This window comes from Leptosomus discolor, chromosome 5 (genome assembly GCF_034619465.1).
Source record: "Leptosomus discolor isolate bLepDis1 chromosome 5, bLepDis1.hap2, whole genome shotgun sequence".
Taxonomy (NCBI): domain Eukaryota; kingdom Metazoa; phylum Chordata; class Aves; order Leptosomiformes; family Leptosomidae; genus Leptosomus; species Leptosomus discolor.
In genome coordinates this window covers 13,121,910-13,144,115 of record NC_141395.1, presented here as the reverse complement: position 1 = coordinate 13,144,115, position 22,206 = coordinate 13,121,910, and the positions used below count along the sequence as shown (strand labels likewise).

General features: G+C 43.0%; 1 protein-coding gene across 1 annotated transcript in view; it reads left to right on the top strand.

The window, feature by feature from the left end:
- The first annotated feature begins 11,976 nt into the window (after positions 1 to 11,976).
- SLC49A4 (solute carrier family 49 member 4) overlaps positions 11,977 to 22,206 on the top strand; it is a 65,102-nt gene continuing 54,872 nt past the window's right edge. The window contains exon 1 of the mRNA XM_086465772.1: positions 11,977 to 12,340. Within this exon, the coding sequence (XP_086321898.1) occupies positions 11,977 to 12,340 (364 nt within the window). The remainder of the gene's footprint in view (positions 12,341 to 22,206) is intronic.

Here is a 22,206-nt window from a genome sequence, read left to right as displayed (position 1 = left end):
GACTCCTAGCAGCTCATTTAAAACAAACAAACCAATTCAATCACGCTATTTAGGGGTCAGATTATGGTCTGGCATGCAGGATGGGTTAAATAAATACAGGATAAGAAAATTCCTTTTACTGCTGTGTGCTAATGTTGCCTCTTGCTCCTCCCTGTGCGTGGGTGGTGGGACAGGTAGTGGAGAACCAGCCAGTCCCACACAAGGCAGCCCTGCAGTGCCTGCGGGGTGAAACACAGAAGAAGACCCACCGGGAACAAGGTCACCGAGGAAGGTTCTTTAGGACTGTTCCAAACATAACAGTTCAAAATAAACATATGAATGCTACAGTGAGAACAGCAGGAACATGAGGAGCCCTGTACATGCTGTATGTTGTATCACTTTGGTAACTTTTCTGAGTCTCCCTTCTTTCGACAGGGTTTATACTCCCGCATACCTGTACTTTTTAGTTTCCTAAATTAAGCTCCTGTCTTCACACATATTCAGTGGGAGGTATCAGGGCTGTAGTTTCCTACAGTCGAGGGGTCCCTTCTCCCACAGACTTCCAGTGAAACTGAATCCCTCCCTCCTTTCACTTGAAACTCCATCTTGAAGCTTTTAAACTAAAGACCTCCAATATTTTATCTACAAGGAACATAAAATTTTTAAATGTCTTCCCTTTCTTAAGGCAGATGATAGGAGGGAGTGTGGGTTTTGGTTTGTTTTCCACATTTTCTCTCATACGCAGAGCGACACTTGACAGGATGGTGTTGCTGTGACACAGAGATGTCTACGACACTTGGCCTTCAGTCTCGCGCTCCAGCAACTTGCACAACCAGGACATAAGGCGGCCTCACGGGGACCGTATGTCTTACCATATGGTCTTCCCTACCCCCGGAAGGAGCCTCTGGGGGTTTCCGAGCGATAGGTTAGTATACTAGAGGGAGCAAGTCCAGAGAAGGCAGAAAGACCATCTGCAAACACCATGGCACGTGCTGGAGCAGCTACCAGGAGTTGGCTGTAGGCATGGTAAGAGGTTAAAGCTCAGCATGGTTTTTCGCACTGACGCTGTTCAAAAACTAAGGCAAGTCTCAGTCCAGATATGAACACTCCCAAGGGGTTTATAAAACTCCTGTCTTTAACTGCTGTAATTATTTTATCGTACAGAGGCAGCTTTCACAATGCAGGAGCTGGCTGGCCTTACGTACCTTTCAGATTTTCCAACCCATAAAAATGAAATTATTCCTACTTAGGCTAAGTTTATCAGTGCATGGCTGTCTTTTTGACTACTAATTGTTTTTGTTTTAAGGGTAGTACCTTTAACTATTTTAGAGGATATAAATCCAAAGAAATGCAAGAAATTGGTGGCACTTCTTGGGAGGACTTTGTAAAGCTGAGTTTTATTGCAAAAGCTTCAGGTTTATCCTGTAACTTCAGTCAACAGTTGGGATGTGCTACGAAAGCAGAACTTTTACTGGGAGGGCCAGGAAGGCTCATTGAAGCCAACTGCCGATTCTGTGTGGCTTTCTAATGTGACCTCCACGTGCCTATTGTGCTTTTGAAAGGTGTGGTTTTAACCACAGTGAATATACAGTGGGAAGCTCAGAGCTCAAGCTACTGGGAGAGTTTGTATCAATGCCAAACAAAAAACCACAATTAGACCGAATAGCCTCTCCTCTACTGAACATTAGCTGGAGGTTTTTGTCATGTCACCACACTTAATTCAGTTGTAAACATACTTCCCTATAAAATTTAGAAACAATGAAAGAGGACAATCTGTCTTAGTAAGATGCTGTCCTGGTTTAGCTGGGACAGAATCCCAGCCCAGCCATGCTAGGCAGGCCATTAGCAGTTTGGAGTCAGCCAGGGCAGCTGACCTGAGTGAGCTACAGGGGTAGCTCATGCCATCATGTCACGGGCATTATACAGGGGGAAGGAAGGTTTGCTGAGGAGAGGGAGCTGAGGTTCTTCCTGCTTCTCCTCCGGCTTCTCCTGAGGACTGCTCTCCTGTCAATTGTGATGACTGGATATTTGTTTGGCTGAGTATAACTCTGTATATCTCTGTCGGTACTGGTGGTGTTTCATAAAATCTATTTTCACTTCTACCCATGGGTCTGCTCTCCTTTTTCCTGATTCTCCTCCCTGGCTGGTGAGGGGTTGTCGGGTGATAGAGCAACTATTACAGTTTAGCCCTGGGTACAGGCTACACATAGATAGACACTAATCATTCTTATCTTTAAACAGTACTCAAATCAATGTTAAATCAGTATAAATCTTTTCCTGACATAGGTAACCACATATAATACATACGATATTATCAGCAGTGAAGCTTTAAATGTTTTAGAAAATTTAAAGCACTAGATAAATGAACATTAGAGGTTTTTTTGCAAAGACAAATGGGGATTCTTGTTGATTTTGTGCCAAGAAGCTTTAAGTGTCTTGATTCAGTTTTTCCGTATTCCTTGGTGAGAACACCAGTCAGCTGAACACAACCCTTTCCCTATAATACTTGTCATGCATATCTAAACATCTGTTAGAGAAAAGGCCCCTAATAAAAGGTAAATACCATATACTACATCAAATAGATATTATGATAATTTGGAGAACCCTGCTTATGACCAACAGAGATTTCTGATGGAACTATATGCTGTAGGAGCAGTAAAAAGTAATTAAAAGAGAGAGATTAGCAAAAAAAATTTGTAACTTAAAATAATAATATTTTCCTTCCTTATTGTTATCATAGCTTCACAAAGACCTCATAAGCTGGGCTCTTACTTCTGAGCTCAGTACTTCCTAACCTGAAACTGATGGCAATTTATTCCTAGGCAAAACCTGAGGTTGTATTGCATATACAAGGGAATGCAGTTCGGACACAGATGTGTGTAAGTAAAAGGTGTATAAATAAACTGTGTTGCAAAGAAACAAGATGTCCATGGCACATCTTGGGTGTTAGATATCGAATTCCTAGGGGAGGTCGGGTAGTAGGAGAGAATAGAAACGTATATTCCCTTTGAAAAGCAAAGCTCTGCTGGAGTCTTCATTTTCTCAGTAGTACTCTGATCCAAAAGAGAAAAGGAATACTTTAAATTAGTTCTTTCCATCGGGCTCAACAAATGATGTGGCTTCACAGTACAAAAGGAAGCAGGAATAATTTGTCTCATGTTTTGACTTTACACAAGGCATGTACAGAATCCAACCAGGAACTGAAAAACTGAACCAAGTTTTACCCTCAAGTTTCGTAACTGTGACAGCTTACATAATTGGCGAAAAATGTAGGTGTTCTTTAGAAAGGTAACACATTGCAAAATTCCAATTAAAAAAACAAAGCTCTCCAGTTCTCTTTACATGAAGTGTTGTCAAATATGAAGACTCATCCAGACTCGGCACTGAGGGCAGGTAAAAGAAAAGCGATGAATTGGCTACGTACTTTCCAGTAGACTTTGTGCTTCCAAGAGAAAATGATTTAATGTTTCTGATTAACAATTTCTCTGAGTAACTGAGTGGGATTTGGGAATAAAGAGTTTAGCACAGCAGGCTGTCTGACAAAAAGTGGACTTGATCAAAGTTGTTCAGAAGTTAAATGTACTGTCATTAAAAAGCTAAATGTACTGTCATTCATTTAAAATAACTTAGCAAATTAGAAGAGTTCATTAGTGCGTGGTAGTTGGCTTCTGCCAAAACACCCCGCTGCTTAAATATGAGATTTAATTGAGAGGTATTAAAATTATTTTCTAAAAGAGGGAGTACAAGGAAATCCTGGTAACTTATTTGGTATAAGCATCATCAAATTGTTTTTCTTGCAAATCTGTAATGCTTCATTATCCTTATTTCTCTATTTAAAAAATATTAAAACTTAAAAGAAAAATTTGGTATTGTGAATACATTAATACAGAGCAGCCAGGTCACTCAAAACAATCAACTAATTAACCTATTAACTATCCAGCCACCAGGAGTGGGAAAACAGAAGGTATGGGGGAGGATGGGGAAACTCCCCAAACCAAAGAGAAGTGACTTGGTTTGGAGGTCAGACTTAGCGATTTCACAGTACATTAACGCTGTAAATTAAAAAACAACTTTAAATAAACTGCATGTGATTACAACATTATGCACTATCATCAGCCTACTCTGGCCAAACAGAATGCATCTAAATACACAGGAGTAGTATTCAGGCTACACCACATGAACATCTAGGTATTACTCCCTGACCAGCTATTGCTGTTATATTATTTTTGACTCTGGGAATGTCAACACTGCAGATGCTGCATTGCCAGGGGGCATCTCACCTAGATTTGCATAGGCATTTTGGCTACTGAAGGATAGTTAGCAGTTGCATGGAGCCTCTCAGGATAGACCAGTCTGCACTGGTAAGACCAGCACCTGAAGCTTATTCTGTCAGCCTGAAGTCAACACACCCTTCCTTGCCCTCCCCGTCTGCTACTGCAGGAGGAGGGCATCAAAACAAAAGAAAGGCCAAAAGAGGAATTTGTATTTCCACTCACTTTCCAGTTTTCCTGTGGCAGGCTGAGCATCTTACAGTTTTTCTTACAGTAAGCCTGAGTGACTCAAGACATGAAGTAAGATAAGAGTGTGGGCTATGCCCTCAAACCTCAAACTGTCCTTCCGATAAAGAAAAGGAAATAGCTGCCAAACTTGCGAGGGACGCAGTAAGAGGTTGAGCCCAGAATACAGCACTGAGAGGGACTTCAGCCCCTGCTCTAAACGACAGCATATAATCTCAAGGGCTCTTCCTAGAAAGCTCTGCCTGAACCCCTGGCCAGCTTCTGCCTGTTGTCTCTCCTCCTCCCACCCTGGAGTGCACTTTTAGAAAGGAGTTGTGTCAGTTTTCAGCTAAATAAATGCATGTTGAATGACTTCAGCTCCTCTGGTCTCCTCTAGTAAAAGAAACGTTTTCCTTCCCCTCCTTGTCCTTACAGCTCCTGCCTGTATCTTCTGCCATTTGAAATACCCCCTTCCCTCCCATTCCCCCAAACCCAGGAAAATTAGGATATGTGTAACTGACAGAAGTCATACTAAATATATTTCCAATGAACTTTGTACTTCTTATTGGCAAAACTGCTGAAAGCAAAGTGAAACACAATGAAACTGCAGCACCTGTTGGATAAATGGCATTTCATTTTCTTTTGAAGGAAAACACTATGGTCTTTGACCAAAACCTTCCATCAGGATAGAAGAGAGATTCTCCAAAGGAGAGACTGTTCTTCCTTAAGCTAGGCTGCTACAGTGCCACCTTTCTGTCTGTTTGGGGTGTAAATTACACCCACCTGCTGCCGAGGAAATTTAGTAGCAAGGCCATTTCCTCCCAATACCCCACTGGCACTGATACACATTTCTCACATTTCCTAATGGGAAATTTAATACAAAACTTAATATAACATTATGATTGAAGGTAAGGAAACAGGCACATCAGGAAACTAACATCTACACTTCTAAGAAAAAAAAATGTTCATGTTGTAAGTAAAGTTTATTTCTATCTCTTTTTCTATTCCTTGTTAGTAGTAAGTATGAACGCATTACTCAAGCTGATGAATGCACTGTGTAAAATTCAGTCAGAAACTGCAACCATTTACGACTTTATTGTTGTCCTATCCTGCAAACTTGACTGACCAGAACATCAAAATGACAGCAACAAAAGAACCTAAATCTTGTAAAATACACCATTTTCCCATAAGCAATTGTAGTAAACAGTCACCAGTATTCTAAAAATATGGGGGTTTTCCCATAAGCCATTGTAATAAATAGTCAATAATACAACTGAGCCTTTTGGGTTTGATCCAGATAGGGGTTATGATGGAAGTATACATGACTGTTTACTATTATACTACATAGGATACAAATTATGATTAATGACTGAGTCAATTAGAGGTATAATTGTCCAAATAAAATTATACTTTGAAAGAATAAAAGAAGTATTTTTGAGTTACATAAATATTGAATTGAAAGAAACCAGAGAGGTCCACTGTGTGAACCTGAAGAACAGTTTGTGAAGTGCACAATGACCAAAATGCGCAATCAGGGTATTAAATGCAGGGATTGCCATTAATATAGGAATATTAAACAAAAAGCATGCCTATCATTCCACCTCTTTACATCATTCCATTTCTTTCAGCACAGGTACAAGCAGAAGTGAGCTTAACTTTAGTTTCAAGTTGCTATTTCTCTTAATAAAAGTTCTCATACAGCAACGTGAAATTTGTTTGTGAAAAACTGTTAACGGTGTATGTTTTGAATCTTGAGGTTCATAAAAAGAATGTAAAATCTTGCTTTGACATAATGTAGAGCTAAGGATACATTCGACCTAATACAGCTCACCAAAATGCGAACTACCAAGCTCTTCTAATTTAATTTTCAACCTTAACACTTCATTAATGCTAGTTCTGGTTTTAATATAAACATGTAAGAAACTCTTGTTTTTGCTGAAAAAGTACAGCCTTGTTACATAGAAGCTTATCTTTCACAACTTTATAATATAACAAGCTGCTGCTACCGGTGTCAACATATCTTTGCCATCTTCCCTCCAGAGATTTCTTTCTCTTTTCTTTTTCAAATAACAATTGCCTGCTAAATTTCTTTATCTGTAAACACCAGCAGCTAAATATCAGAAAAGATCAAGGACTCTGTAGGCCCAAATCTCCACTCAGATGTGTATGAACCTTGTTATAATCAGCTGCACCTGCTTTTCTGGAGACTGAAGGTGACCTTTAATTTTAGAAGAAACCACGACAGTGCTGCAGCTTTGAATTTTGGAAGCTGTTTGTGACATGCAAAATTTACCAAACCCCAGTATTTCTTAACCTATTAGTATATCTGGAAAAGTCCTTTAAGTAGAGGAACTTCAATATTTTCAGATTCCTTTTAAGCAATAATGTCACTATGTGAACTGACTAATTCAATATTAGTATTAGAAGCAATAATGTCTTCCATATCCAGTCTTCAAAAGCACATGGTACTCAAGATAACCCCTAAATACTAGCAAAATGATAAAACTGCCAAAGATTAAAGTTGCATCCGAGCAGAACCATACCAATACAACTAGCTCTTCTTGCAGGCATCAGAGACAACGAGATCTATGCTGAGGCAGTCCTAGCCTAAGGAGATAAGTGGAGGTTTTCACCCTGTATTCCCAACTCAAGCCTAACATCCTCGTGTGACTCTCGTCATTTTCCTCACATTCAGGTTTTCAGGAAGACAGGAAACCATGTCTTTGAAACTGGATTTCTCTGACACAAATTTGGGATGCAAAAACACTCTGTTGATGTTGTTTGCAATTACTTGCACATGGTGGCCCTGAATAAAATGAAACAACATAGAGACTGTCGTCTGCTGAGGTTGGAGCTCCAACACAACATCCCTAAAATACCTAAGACACTGAGCCTGAAGGTTAAGTGAGGTAGAGAAGTAGCCATCAAAATGAGCTTGTATGAAAGACATCATGTCCCTTCCATCTCCCCCTCAAAGAAGATTCCATCATAGTCTACATGTTCATTGTTAAGCAGGTTATTAGTGGCAGAACAAGCAGAAATAGAGTATAAATGCTTTAAATGTACCCAAAGCCCAAGTCAGGTGTGACTTTTGCATATTCCTTTTGAGAGCTACAGTAAAGAACGTACAGCATGGTCTAAAGGGAGCGTGGTGAGATGCCTTTCATTGGCTAACCACAAAGGTAGACTCCACAAGAAAAAGGAGCTACCCACATCTCCCTAAAGGACCTTGCAATGGGCTCTTAATGTACAGCAACAACACTCTGGCTCACCACAAACCTAGAATTGTCTCCATAACGGTCGTTTTGCAATGTGGATATACACAGCCTGCAATCAAAAGGTATGAATGAATGCCCACTGGATAACATTGATATTCAAATTTAAGAATAAAACTGTTCAGCTTGCATAAGCTGAAGATGTGTCTGTATTTTTCTTTCTTGTGGATACTAGAAAAAAGGAAGCAGTGCAAAACCTTTTTCTTCCTGAAGTACAAGGAAATCACTATATGATGTGAGACCTGGAAGTCTACCTACATCTCATTAAAGAAAGGCAAGAAAAGATGGTGAAAGGTACAGAATGCACAGATTGGAAGGTGCCCAAACCAAGCCCAAAACAGAGCAGACAAACAGATCCCAAACAACCTGTTCCTAACTAAAAGGAAAGGGAGGCAAAATTTGACGAGGGAAGAGTGGGATTTGCTCACATCTCACAGGCTCACCTTCAAAGATGTTGTTCAAGACGGGGAGTAAAGAAGAGAACCATTACAGCTCCCTGGTACACTAGTGCTCTTTATGGCAGCTCAGAAACTACATTGTCATAACTCCAGCTGAAGTCTAGAAGTTGAAGGAAATCCCTGGAAAACAGGCCTCTTTTTGGATGCTGGAAGGAATAGTCAAAAATGTCTAAATGCCACTTTTGAATCTTTGAATGAATTTCAGGTCCTGCCCATTTTGTGCCAAAATGCTTCTAGCCCTCATAGGGTATGTAATCAATTGCTAAAGTCAGATTGCAAGATACGAGTTGACACAAGAAAGTAGAGGATTGTACATGTGATGTTAGGAGTTGCTGGGAGAGAGGTGTAGGAAACAAGGGGATGCTGAAGTTCATCATATCTCGCTGAAGAAAATCCCATGGAGAGCAAATCTCTCAAAAACCTGGAGAGGGCAAATGGCACCTCCTAATGCGCTAGGAACTGAGAGTTGCACCATGGAGGGGATGCTGTCCTGGACTGCTCAGCTCAACCATTAAATGATAGGTGTGTTTAAGCTGAATCAGACTCTCCAGATGCCTCAAGGTTATAACAAACCTGTCAAAGCCTTCAGTTCATCTTAATAAGCCAGGCTTAAATCAGCACAGTCTAGCTGCCAACTCACAAGCTGATCAGCCAGGCCTGCCTCAGGGATGGGATGAGCATTTGGCAGCAGTAACAACTTCAGCCATATAATTTTTATCCATCACCACTAGTCTATTAGAGCTCCAGGCCACCAACTCCTCCTAAGATGAATTCCAGAAAGTTTTAGGCCAGACACAGGCAGATAGGCATGAATACGGAGACAGAATCACCTTGAGAGCTTTTAGGTTTGAAATGGAGGCACCTACCAATGGATACACCATCGTGGTTGGGCAATTAGTAACTAGATGGGCTTCTGTATCACAATTTTGGATCTAGGTGCCTTTAAGTCCGTGCAAGTCCTGCCATAGGCATGAAAGTTCTGGGCCAGGAGACAAAATAACCTTTCCACTTGCCTGAATATACGTGTACTTCATCTGATAATATTAAAATCTTTTTAGCTACATTATAATGAGGTTAAAGTAAGAAAAGATTTCCCCACCCCAAATATTACAAATGTCAGTAATGAGAACAGTAAAAATGTCACCACACGGAGAAAAGAGTGAAATTAGCATATTTAGAGAAGTATTATACCCATGAGTGAAATAATGCAATCAGCTAGCTGCAAGATAAAGCTAATTTGGTTTCCAACAGTTTATCAACAATGCACTGCTCCTTTACATTAACAAATTTAAATGGTACCATATCCTGCAAACAATAATAATTCACACGGAATATTACTCTGTGTTAATTAAATAGCTGGAATAGAAAAGGTCAGGCCATGACTGAAAGATGCACATATGGGTTGTGAAGCTATGAAAAGATGGAGCGATTTCAAATCAAGCAATTAAAATAAATTATTTAAATCATGACTAAGTCAACAGTAAATACACCTAGATTTTCTGAGCCTACTTCACAGCTCCTTTCTTTTGGCGCTGTTTCTCAGAAATTTCTCTTTCTTCCTGACCCACACAAGAGTCAAAATATCTTTAAACCCATCATAAACTGAGGCGGCTCGGATAAGTTATCAGAGTCATCCTTCTTATATTCAGTTTTCATTTTACTGTGCAGGTAGTAAGAGGCAATTTCTGCAGTTAAAGGACAATGCAAAGCCCCACTTGCCTTATTTCTCGATGGGCTGCCTGCCACTAAAACAACCAAGAAACCCCTACAATTACTACAGTTAATTGAAAAATGTTCAAAGAGAGAAATATTTTTTCACTTTGTTTACTGCTGCAAATGACAGCACTTTGTCTTTGGCACGATGCCACTGAATCAATTAAATTATAGTAGTAACATAGCCATTTTAAATTGAAAGAACATTTTGGCATGGGCTAAACTATGCTGAGGTGGTAATGTATGAAAAAGACCTAGTAAAACAGGGAATTAATCTTACTCTGAGCCCCAAAGCACTACTGCAATAGTGCATGACATTGGTCATGACTAAATCTGAATCTCGTCCAATATTTTTACTGTATTGTTGTTACTACAGTTGAACACAGCAAGCTCAAATTTTAGTTTGTTACTATCCATATGTCCCTCCACTATTTAATTGTGCATGAATTCGATTTTTCCTGGGGATTTTCCTGAACTAAATCTCATTTTCTTTTAGATCACAGTTCTGCTGATTTCAGTTGGTATAAACTTCCTTTTTGCACCTTCAGTGCAACTTCTAATTTGAACCTCAGTCTAGCAAACAGAGCTGTGTGGGCTAAACAGAATGCAATGTCCGTATGTTTTGGGAAGAATTTCATGGGAGCATGTGGTTTTGGCTGCAAAACCGTGGGACAGGCACCACGTGTGAAATCTAGTTGTGTGCTGCCGAACACATCAGCAGTTAAGATGCTGACACTGGATCTAAAACCAGCCCATGTGGATCCCACTGTTCAGTGCTCCCCAATGAAGCATACGGGCATTTATCAAGCTTCCAGACTTGGTGACAGAATGCCTAAGCAAGCCAAACCAAAATACCTGATTTTTTCAGGGAAGATGAAGTATTGTGCGGCATACGAGCCATTAATTTTACGACAAGCGCAGATGGTAGATACACAGATAAATACTCACGCAACCTAACGAATATATACTTCCATCTATTTAAATGGTAATAGTTTCTAATGAACTTAGTGTAGCCCACATGATGGTATACTCATCCCAAGTATTTTTAAAGGATTTCAGTGCAGGCTGTAACTGAATCCTACTAATTTCTCCCCCAAGTCAGACCACGGCTGATTTGTATCCGCGTCAACACAAAACAATTTATACTCGTCCCTTTACAAGGACAGACACCCCGGAGAAGCTCTGCTGCAGGACTGCCCTGCATGACACTACCCACACCCGCGAGGGGCCAACCTCGCTCTTCCCTCTGCCACAGCAGCGGGAACGGGCCCACGCCTGGGAAGGACGTGCCGGAGGAGGAGCTGAAGGAGAGGCATGGAGGCCCCGCTCACGCCCCCCGCCCCGTTCCTGCCCGCGGCCTGCAGACAAGCCGAGCCGCGCTGCCGGGCCGGGGCCTCGCCGCGCAGCCGGGCCGCGCTAGGCCGCAGCGCGGCGGGCCCGGGCCGAGGCAGCGCCCTCCGCGGCCGGGCGGGCGCGGAGGGGCGGGGGACACCTACCCGGCGCGGGAGGACGGCAGCTCTCCGTCCCGGCCATGCTCCTCCGGCTCTCCCTCCGGGGCGGCTCTGGCGGGCTCCCCTCGGCACCGCCCTCGCTAACGGAAGGGGGAGCCCGGCCCGGGAGCGGGGCGGAGCCGCGGTGGCAGCGTGACGGCCGGGGCTGATGGCGGCCCCGAGGCAGGGGCTGCCCCAGCCCCTCCGGTGACACCCTCGCCCCCAGCGGCGGCTCCCACAGGCCGCCCCGCTCACTGCCCCGGAACCCGAGTCCCCTTTACCCCGCGGGGTGACGGCCCGGGCGGTTCCCCGCCCCGCACGCCCCCACAGGCCGCGGCTGTCCGCCGGCACAGCTCCCTCCCCGCGGGCGGCGGGCCGGGCTCTCCTCCCCGGCGCCGCTTCCCTCCTCCCCTCGCCGGCGGAGGAAGGAGGCGGCCGCCGGCCCTCCCCGACCGCGCATGCGGCTGTGCCGGGCCGGGGCATAGCCGCCGCGCTCGGGGGCTGAAGTGTGGGTGTCCCTTCCCCCGTCCCCCTCCCCGGCGGGCCCCCGTCAGCGCCCCCGCAGATGGGCTTAGGCTGGAGCAGCGCGGAGGAGCGGCAGCCCCTCCTGCCGCCGCCGCCGCAGCAGCAGCAACGGCGGCGGCCGCAGCCGCGGGAAGCGGCGGGGGGCCCGACGGTGCCAGGGCCGGGGCCGGTGCGGCGGCTGGCACCGTTGGCGGGCCGCGTCTACGGGCGGCGGTGGCTGGTGCTGCTGCTTTTTTCGCTGCTGGGCTTCGCGCAGGGTCTGGTGTGGAACAGCTGGGGCCCTATCCAGAACTCGGCCCGCCTGGCCTTCGGCTTCAGCGGCTGGGATATCGCCCTGCTCGTCTTCTGGGGGCCCATCGGCTTCGCGCCCTGCTTCTTCTTCATGTGGCTCATGGATAAGAAGGGTGAGCGGGGCCGGGGGCGGCGGGGCCGGAGGGTCGGGACTCCCCGCCCCGCTCCTGCGGCTTCCCCCGGGCCGGGCGGGGACGCCGTGGCCATGGCCGTGGCCGTGGCCGTGGCCCGCCGACGCCGCGGTGAGGGGCGGCGTGGTGGTCTTGAGGCCGGGGGCAGAGGCGTCACCAGCTCGGGGACACCCGTTGTGCTCGGGGCTAGTGGCCTCGGTCTTAAGAGGGTCTCGGTCTAATAGTACGTTAAAGGCATCATGAGTGCTATTTTCAGTACACTGCTCGAAGGCACATCAAAGGCCATTCACAGGGAAGGTACATCAGTGGTTCGTAAAGCGAGGAGGAGTTACGGCATCTTATGTCACGGCTGAGGTGTGGACCTGGAGGAGATGTGCTCCAGCCTGGCATTGCCATGCAGGTGTTTGACCTGGAGATGGTCGTGTTTTCTGGTAATCAGCTGTGAAACAAACACCCGTGTTGATGTTTGGATCAAGTAAGGTCAGTGCTCAGGGCAGCCACTGCATCTTGAAAAAAGTACTTCTTTTTAAAAGCAGACTGGGCATGAAGTTGGTGGTTTGCGTTTAGTCGTGCTAGGGAGATGCAAAGACAGAGAATGCAAAACAGAAGTTGCGCTTCAGGGTTTCAGAAGACAAGCACGAGGAAGAATTTCCTAGTTTGTGTTCAGGCCATTGCGTCTCGGTAGCAAACTTCTGAAAACAGTGTTTGTTCTGAAGAACTTCTCCAGGGCCTGTGCAGTTCATCTGCACTCACCCCAGGGACCAGTCCGGCGAGGTCAGGTGCCTGCGTTTGGAGATTTGAGCTTTTGGGCCTAAATCCACAGCAGCATTTAGTCTTTCAATTCCTGGTTAAACAGGCCTCTAAACGGGAGATAGGAGCCTACGTACCCTTGTGTCTCCTCATGTTAAGTGCTACTCATTCTGTTATTTGGGAATTAATAGCTCATTTGTGGGGAGGGAAGGGAGGAAAGTGAAGATGGGCAGGGAGAGAAGTTGTAGCTGAGAAGGTCTGTGTCTCAAAATTGGAATTGCTTTTCCTAAAGCTGAAGAGGTATTGGGGGAGTAAAACCTATTTGGCTGAAAATACATTCTCCAAATGAGTCCATGGTGGCTGTACAGCCAGTCTCCTCTCAAGCAATTTAGACTTAAGTTGACAATGCCTGTCTAGACTGCTGTATAATATGTTGTTAATTATCTTAAAACTAAAATAAGTTACTTTGTTTTGTACAGTGAAGACAATGACTCTGCTCATGACATGAAGGACATAAAGCTGAACTTGAACTTGAACTTGTGCTTGTAGAACCAAGTCTGTATTTTTATTTCTTCATTCTCTATGAAGTTGATTCTGAGCAATGCAAAAAGGTACTGGAAAGGTTTTGAAGTAACTCATGGGAGAAGAAACACTAGTGTTTCTTTAATGTGATTAGTAATGCAATTGCTAGATTTCTTGGTTTCACACGTGGCTTGTTTTCGTGAGAATTTGTATACAAGCGTTTTCCTCATTACCTTAACTGATTACGTGCTGGGTTTTGTTTCTTTTTTTAATTTCTATATTCATTGGAGATATTGATATGAACTACCCCTTTGCTCTTGCTTTGTTGCTTTCCTTGTTGATAAAACTTTGGTTGATAGCCTAAATAAAGCAGATAAGTTGAGACGCTCTATGCATAGGGAGTACATAAGGGCTCTGGAGCATATTCTTTGCATAGCAGCAGATTTTATGAGGGCCCTGTTGTGTTTCATGCTGTTTTCTGAGTCTGGATGATTTCCACAGAGAATGTGGTGCTGTTCACTTTGGAAGTGATGGTGGAGTCTTGCCACTTGGTTTCTCACAGAGCAGAGAGGAGAGCTACTGCTGCCCAGCTCTCCCGTGGGGCACATTTCCACTGGAGGCATGTTGTGGGCAAGTGTCTGCTCTTTGGAGTATGCATGTTCTGTGAGGAGCGTGACTCTTCTGCTTTGAAGCTGTGAAGTCATTTGGGTCTGACCTTCCAAGAGCGGTATTTCACTTGCGTATGGGTACAAATGCTTGTTGTTACACCAAATTTACTCTCTGTACCAAAAATGTAGTGAAATGACACCACTTACTCCCTGGCTTCACTCATCTGTCATTGAAGTAGGCTAGTGAAGGAACTGTCAGGGAAAAAATGTATTTGTGAAGTGTCAACATGTAAAACCTGGCATGTATCAGAAGTATGACACTGTAGATGATGCATGTCAGAATTTGAGAGGACATTCTGCTGTTAGATAGTCCTATACTTCACAGTCAGAGGTATTCCAAACTGATGAGTAGCTGCCTGCTGTCAGTTAAGTCTGATGTGTTATGATGCTTCGACAAAGTCCAAAAGTATTTGTCTTTAGTTTTTAGTTGTTCATTGTGGCATACAGTTTGAAACATAAATCTGTTTCCATACCAGACTTCTGTTGTATTAGTCATGTGCCTGTTCCTTATTTTAGTACTGCTTATAAGGGTTTGGTCACTTTTTTTTTTTTAACCTTTTAACTGATTAGAGGTTGGAAGAGCAAATATTCAGCAATAGGCATGTTAATAATCCCACTTGGAAGAAGCATTTCTTGGGCTGTGTGATTCAGTTCCGTCACAGCTTCTCAGGGAAGTGGGGTCTTCTGAGTGTTTTATTTTTAGTAAAAGATAAGCTCCAAATGATCTGTGTAGTTCTGTACAGAAGGGATCTAGGGTGGAGGAATCATAATTTTTTTGTAAGGGTTTCTTGGCCTTTGTGACCTTTTCCTTCCTGCCCTGCCAAGTGTGTCTCCTGTTTTTTTTTATGGAGGCCTGTTTGGAGTTGACACAGGCAGTGCAGTTGGAGGAGAACTGGGCTGGGAAAGGTGTGTAGATGGTGTCACTTTTGGCTCCCTGGGGAATTTCTGCAGAAGATACTACAGGCAACTGTACACCTCCCCCAAGGACTCAGATGACCCAGAATGGGTATTGGTGTCAGAAGCAGCATGACAAACACTCTTGGTTGGCTTAAACTCGTGTTCCTGTGGATCTATAGGAATTGCCTGTTTTTTTTTGAAATTGAGGATGGATTTTCATCAGGAGGGTAGTGATGGTCTTCACAAGGCTGTAAATTGCAAAAAAATCTTACTTGAAGGTCTGAACAGACTCAGAAGGAATAGACATCTTTTTTTTTTGCAGGGTGTTAATACTGTATTTTAAAGGGTCTTTGTGGCATCGGAGGAAGCGTGGATTTAACTGCTGTTTCTGTAAGGTGTGTCGATTGAAATCTAGTTTGTATTTTTTGCCGAGCTCTTGTTGTTCTCAAAAGTACATTCTTTTTTAGGTGCTTAGCAAGGCTTACATATTGGAGCTGGAAATTCTTCCTTGGGGAGCGAGCCCTGTTCCTGCCTCCCAGCTTCCTCTGGCTGAATAGAGACTTCATGCTGTTCCTCGGGCGCCTGGGGGAGCTTTCTGTGCTCCTTGGCTGGGTGCTGTGATAGGGACAGTGGTGGCATCCATAATGTTTCCTAGTCCTGTTCTGGGATGCGAGCGTGTTGAATCTCAGGAATTATGTTTGAATGTGTCATTTTTGGGTGTGTGCCATTTTGAAGTAGGTCTGAAAACACTTTTCCATAAGTAGAATTATACAGGTGGTGTCTTGGTTGGTTTCTTAGTGAAGAAAGGTTGAAAGAGCTGTGGAGCTACGTCTGTCTTATCTGGTGCATTTTCTTTAGCAATAGGATTAGAGAGTCCTTGTTTAAATGATAATCACCTTTAGAGATTCAATAAGACTGAAATTAAATGGGAAATTACTTCAGTGTGCCGTTGGATGGACCCTTGTTGTTTACATGATTAAAATTAGCTACAATTTGTCACATGATGCTTGAGTGTTTATGGATGTTTTGTGCCTAGAGTGTTTCATTACCTGGGAACTGTAAATACAAGCATACAGAACTGTTAGGATGTTTATATATCTAACTTGAAATTGAAAGCTTACATACTTCTATGAATCTCGTTCATGGTGGTTTTTTATTAGTTAAGTGCATAGTTACAAGGTGAGAGCTAGAAGCAATATATAATGTCAGTCTTCATTATGTTCCCATATAAGCAAGAAGAGGCAATGAAGAATGAAATACTTCATGATAATTTACATTAAACATTGAATAGAATGGTGATATTTTTTCATTAACTTTTGCAATGCAGTAACACAGTTTTATATTGAGTTTGAAGAAATGTGACATATTGCTTGTAAAAGTGAAATGTAATCTATTTCTTTGTCCTTTCTTATAAAATGATATATGCTTACATGGGTTGCGTAGACATTCTTAGTAACTTCATTATGCTGAAATTAAATTTATATCGCATTGTATCCTAGTGATTAAATTATGAAATGGAGAGAAAACTTCAATAATCAGATTTTAGTTTTTAATGGAGATTGGCTTGTCTATTGAAACCATGAATGTTTTTACTTGTATGAATAGTTATTCCCTTCCTGAATCTCAAACTCTTGATTTCATTGCTGTCTCCTAAATCAGGCTTCTCAGTTTCCTTCTCTGAGACATTTGATAGTCTTTAACACCTGGGAATTTTGAGGTTAAATCCTTTAATACAGTCTGACAAAATAGTCATGAATATTGGGTATGAGCACTAAATTGGGCTTTAGTAATACAAAAAATGTCTTAGTAACTACTCTCTGTACAAAATAAACTACACATGATGGATAAAGAGAATTCTGCATAGCAGCTTCTATGTTTGAAGTTCCCAGATTGTCGGTTTGTACTCCATGATGGAAATACTGATTTTACTTTCAGGGGACCTTTGGACTCCTCTAACGTACATCTAGGGTCACTGGGACAGAAGGGAGAAGACTTCAAATGAACTTGGTCTCCCCGTAGATTTTTTGTCTAGGAAGTTTGTGAAATGCCTTTGGTTTTAGTTTGAGAGATGTGAGAGTGGGTACAGAGAGCAGAGAAGCAGCAGGTGGTTGTTCCAGAAGTCAGTGGAAACGTGAATGGTCAAGTGAAGCCAGCAGATGGGGAAGACTTTCTTACGGGTTTCCGTTGTGCTTAGCCTATCAGGGTTCCTATCTGTCATTCAGGCTCTCAGATAACATGCTAGTAAATACAAGTTGGAGCATGTTCCTAATAACGTAGAAAAATTGCAGCAGGTCTAATTTGCTGATAGGTATTACTGTTGATATAGATAGACAGTGTGAGGTACTTTCCATGGTGTCACTCTCAAGAACATGCAGAATTTTTAATGGAAGTATTCATTGTTCTGTCATGTCCCAAGCGATGATAAACACATGGAGTTTTGGTTAATAGAAGAAGGACAAAAATCATGAACCTTTAAAGTCTGAGAGTTTTCACGTTGTGGCAAAGAAACACATTTTCAGCTCCATTTTGTCACGATCTCAGACTTTTCTTATCTCAAGTGCATGACTGCAAGATATGTGGCCAGTATTTCAAAATGACCGATTTGATAATTCACGAGTCAAGTTCAAACACGAGCCTCAGCTAAAGATGCCTAGGATAAGACTTGATGTAAGGCTGTAAGACTTTAATATAATTTGGTGAGATCAAGCTAAAAGGATTTACACGCTTCAACAATAGAAAAGGTTTATAAAGACATAATGGTTTTAGTAGGTTAGTACAGCCTACAGGAAAGAAATACCCATGGGAAAACTTACAGGTATGAAAATGTGCCTAGAACAGCAAGGACCCAGTGAGAAAGGGCCCAGTGTGATGTTTCTGGTGCTCGACTGAGCTATGGTGGGATTACAGAGAGTAGTCTCATACACAACTGATTCTACTCAGTAGCATTTCTCTTAATGGCAAAGGTCTTGTTAACTCCAACAAGAGCAGCAAAAGGCTCTCTTGGGTTTAATGAAAACTAAATGTGAACTTAATGCTTTGGGGTAAAAAAAAAAAAAAAAAGGGTTGGAAGAGGTTGCCTTGACTTAGGATGAAGCGGAAGCTGTATGTATTTGGTGAAAAGGCGAGTGATTGATGCACTTCAACGAAATGCAAAGAAGTCTGAAGGAAAATACCCTGTTTGACCCGAAGTCTGTTCTCTCTCGACCTATGGACGTCTTCTACTGCATGCTATGAATGATGTGTATTTTATTGTCTAAGTGATACTGATCAAATCCCATGAAAGGAATTAATTTTCCTAAGCTAACAAATCTTGGAAAAAATGAGATGAAGTGTTGTTTTTCATGTGGAAAGATGAAAGAGGCAATTAGAGAGCTGAATATAGTTAAGTCCCACTAGAGCAGATATTTGATAGGCTTGATTTTACAGAACTTATTTTGATGAGTTGCCGGTGTGTGTGTTTGTATAGATATACTTTTCTTCTATACCATCAGAAGAAAAGAAAAAGGAAGACTGAACTAAACTTAGCTTTTGTTGCTTGATTTTGTATACTGTGGCTGCATGAAAGTCCGTGGAGCACTTGTGCAAGTGCTTGCAGAAGTGAGGACTCATTAGAGAATTGATTGGCCCACCCTCACTGGAGTCAGGCATGCTGCAAAAGACCACTTGAGATACACAGAGTGATTAGCAACATGGAGTGGTTTAATTAGGACCTGATGAGTTGTATTAACTTGATGCCACTATGGTTCATCATAGCAATACTAGCTTGATTGTTAGCAGCACTTCCCATACCTCCTGATGGGCCAGGTTGAGTTGAAAGCATCGGTCATGGCTGTAGACAGATGTCCTCTTCTGGAGCTAGCTCTTTCTGTTAGCTGGTATCACCCCCGTCTGCTTTGTACCGTGTTTCAACAGACGCTTCTCATTATGCTGCTACCCTTTACGCAACTGCCGTGCTCTTCGCACTCTTCTTTGCAGCTGCGGCAGTGGTGCTAGGATAGCCGTTTGAAACACCGCGTGCTGAAGGATATGGGGAAACTGCATGCTGGATTTAGAGTAGCTGTTTCATGATGGAAAGCAAAATCCGAACATGTTTGCATAGCTCATGTGAGAATAGTAAAGGCAGTGTTATCTGAGGATAACATTATCTTGAGGCTTTGGTGCACTGAGCATACAGGCATAGTGAGCGTGGGGTATGAAACTTGCTATGCCTTGATGTCGACAAATTGATGAATAGGGAAATCATTGTAAAATACAATCCCTTACTTTTATTATGCAGCTGTTAACACAAGCAGAGTTGAAGCACATAAGCATCCCAGAACTGGGTCAGGACACAGCTCTGGCTAGGAAGATGTTTTGTCAACAGTAGCTTTTAGAAGTTGACTACAGAGAGTATAATACTAGGGCAGCTGTGCGCTGATATCTCCCCTGTTGTGTGCTCATGTACTTTTACTACCCCTCATAACCTTCTTGTGACCCAAATTCTTCCTAATCTGACTACTTCCTCTTCTCTACCTCCTGCCTCACCTGTATGTGTCCTTGCTGTTGTGGCATGCTCATCTTGTCCTCCCATTTCTCTCTGTCCTTAACTCCTCCTGCTTGTTGATGAGTAGAAAAGGTTCAGTGCGAGAAGCTCAGGGCTCAAAGGAGTGAGAGCAGACGTTAGAAAAGCCCTTGGATAGGTGGGAAGAGGTAGAGGGAAGGGGAGAGTGTGGGACAAGGTAGTGGGTGAAGCATTGGAGGCACAGATGCAGAAACGGGATCTGGACCTGGAGGGCAGGGAGTGGTGGGGAAGGGAAAGGTGGAGGAACGACATGAGTAGGAGGCAGGGGGAAAAGGACACTGAGTGAGCAACAGGCAGTAGTAAATGTGACTTAGGTGACCAGCAGCAAGTGATGGGGGTGGTGGGTGCCTGCACCCCTCCTGTGCTGCCTGTGCAGCATCCTAGCCACGGATCACCAAACACAGCTTTTGTGAACTGACTTGAGAAGTGCTCAAGAAACCCAGGAGCTGGGAAGTCTGTTTGAATGCAGTGGACCTTTTTGCCTTTTCTTATCTCCAGCAAGGTCCCAGTCTTTTGCCTCTGCACAACCCAACCTCTGAACTCTGCCTAGCAGTGCTTCGTGTCAGCCAGAGAGCATATAGTCCCTTCCTTCACCCTCCCCTTCCCCTAGGAGCCCCGAGCCACAGCCGCCTGCTCCCTGTGGGGCTCCCCAGGCACTGCTGACACAGAGGAGGGTGGCTCTTCCCACTTGAGTGGGTTTGGTGGTGACGGATGTCTGGCCTCGTGATGGAGGCATGAGTGGGATGCTGTGGTGGATGTGGTCTCTCTGGCTAGTGTCTCTCCCCTGCTGGAAAGCCTTGTGGAATGGGACAGAAAATGCAAAAATACTGCTACCTTGTCCTCTGCCTTGCTGCATTTTAAAAACATTTACATTTTGCCAATCTCCTTTCTTCTAGAAGTTTTTAACAGTGTGGCAGCTGTGCTACATAAAGGTGGCTGGTGCTAACTTCCATAACATAAATGATAACAATAATTCCACTGTTATTGAAGTCCCTTGGGCTTTTTTGTAGATTTTTATTACGGAGGTAGTAAAGTACTTAGGAAAGTTGTATTGCATTTGTTTTGCTAGCTGTATGTTTATACTGTATTTATAATTCCTAGCTATTAGTTTATAATTCTGTTAAAGGGAAAGAAAGAGTAGATAAGGTTTTGGCTTGCAAAAGCTGAATCTGCTTCCTTTAAAGAAAACTGAGTCTGTTTCCTTTAAAGAATTAATACGATATTGTATATTTTTTCTAGCAGAAGAAACTGAGTATGAAGAAAAAAAGACCATTTTCATTTGGTAATGCTGAACTAACCCAGCTTTACTGATTTCTAAATTCCAGTAACAGCACTACTACTGCACAAACAACACAAATTTTATTCATTATTTTTGTCCTATGTTGTTTTTAGGAGTTAGTTTCATGTTACGTTTTAGGAGTGAAAAACAAGTCTGAAGCAAATGCAAAAATGAGGCTCATTGCTTGTTAATAGAGTTCGGGTGTTTTCTGCATTACCAATTTCTACCTTTTTTTTTTTCTTTTCTGGTAAGAAATGCCCTGCTTGTGGGAAAGGAGCCATGTAGAGCAGGGGTATTTGGTTGCCTTTTCAGAGCTGAAGAAGTAGATAGTGCATAGCACAGGTCCTGAAATAATGTTCCCTGTTGTGAAAATCTATAGTCTGACATTGCCAAACAAAAATATTTGGTTTATATAAAATATTTGTTTAAAAACATCCAAACCCCCAAAAAAACAAGGTCTGTGTTGAGATGAATTTGTTTGAATTCTTCCAGTGGCAACCTGGTATAGCCGTAGCTGAGCAGACGAAGACCTCTCTGGTACAAGTTTCTTTAACACTTTTTTCAGTTATAATCCTGGGACAAGACAAATCATGGCTCTGCTTTCTCTTGACGGTGACATTCAGAGCTGTTCCATGGTTTCCTGCTATAATTTCGTTTTTTAGTGCTTCTCACGTGCATATGCTATTGTGGCTCTGTAGCCATGCTGTAACTGTAATTGTGCTGCAGAAGCTTGTGATCAGTGCTCCAACTTCCTCAAAAGCTACAAATTAAGCTTTCTCATGCAGATTTCTAGTAGGGAGGATTTTTAGATTTTTCCTCTTTTTAAAGCTGGAGATCCATGTGACTGGGCCTGAGAGAGTGATGTGTCTTGAAAGTGAGAGGTCTTCTGCTTTTTGCAAAGTCTGCTTGTGTTTTTCTGGAATACAGGAAGTCAAGTCCAACTGCATTTAGAAACTCTCTTTGGTTTATTTGGTTATTTTTGATGGGTGCCATCCCTTTGGTATATTTGAGAAAGGTGGAGTGGTTATATTTTTAATTAATCACAAAAAGAATTGATCAGGAACCTTAAAAAATGTCACGGGTGTGGGACCCATTACAGTGCTGCAAGGGGTGTGTTTTAGGATGAACTATGTACGCTAAATAGTGCCTGATGCATTTTAATGTTAAAGTA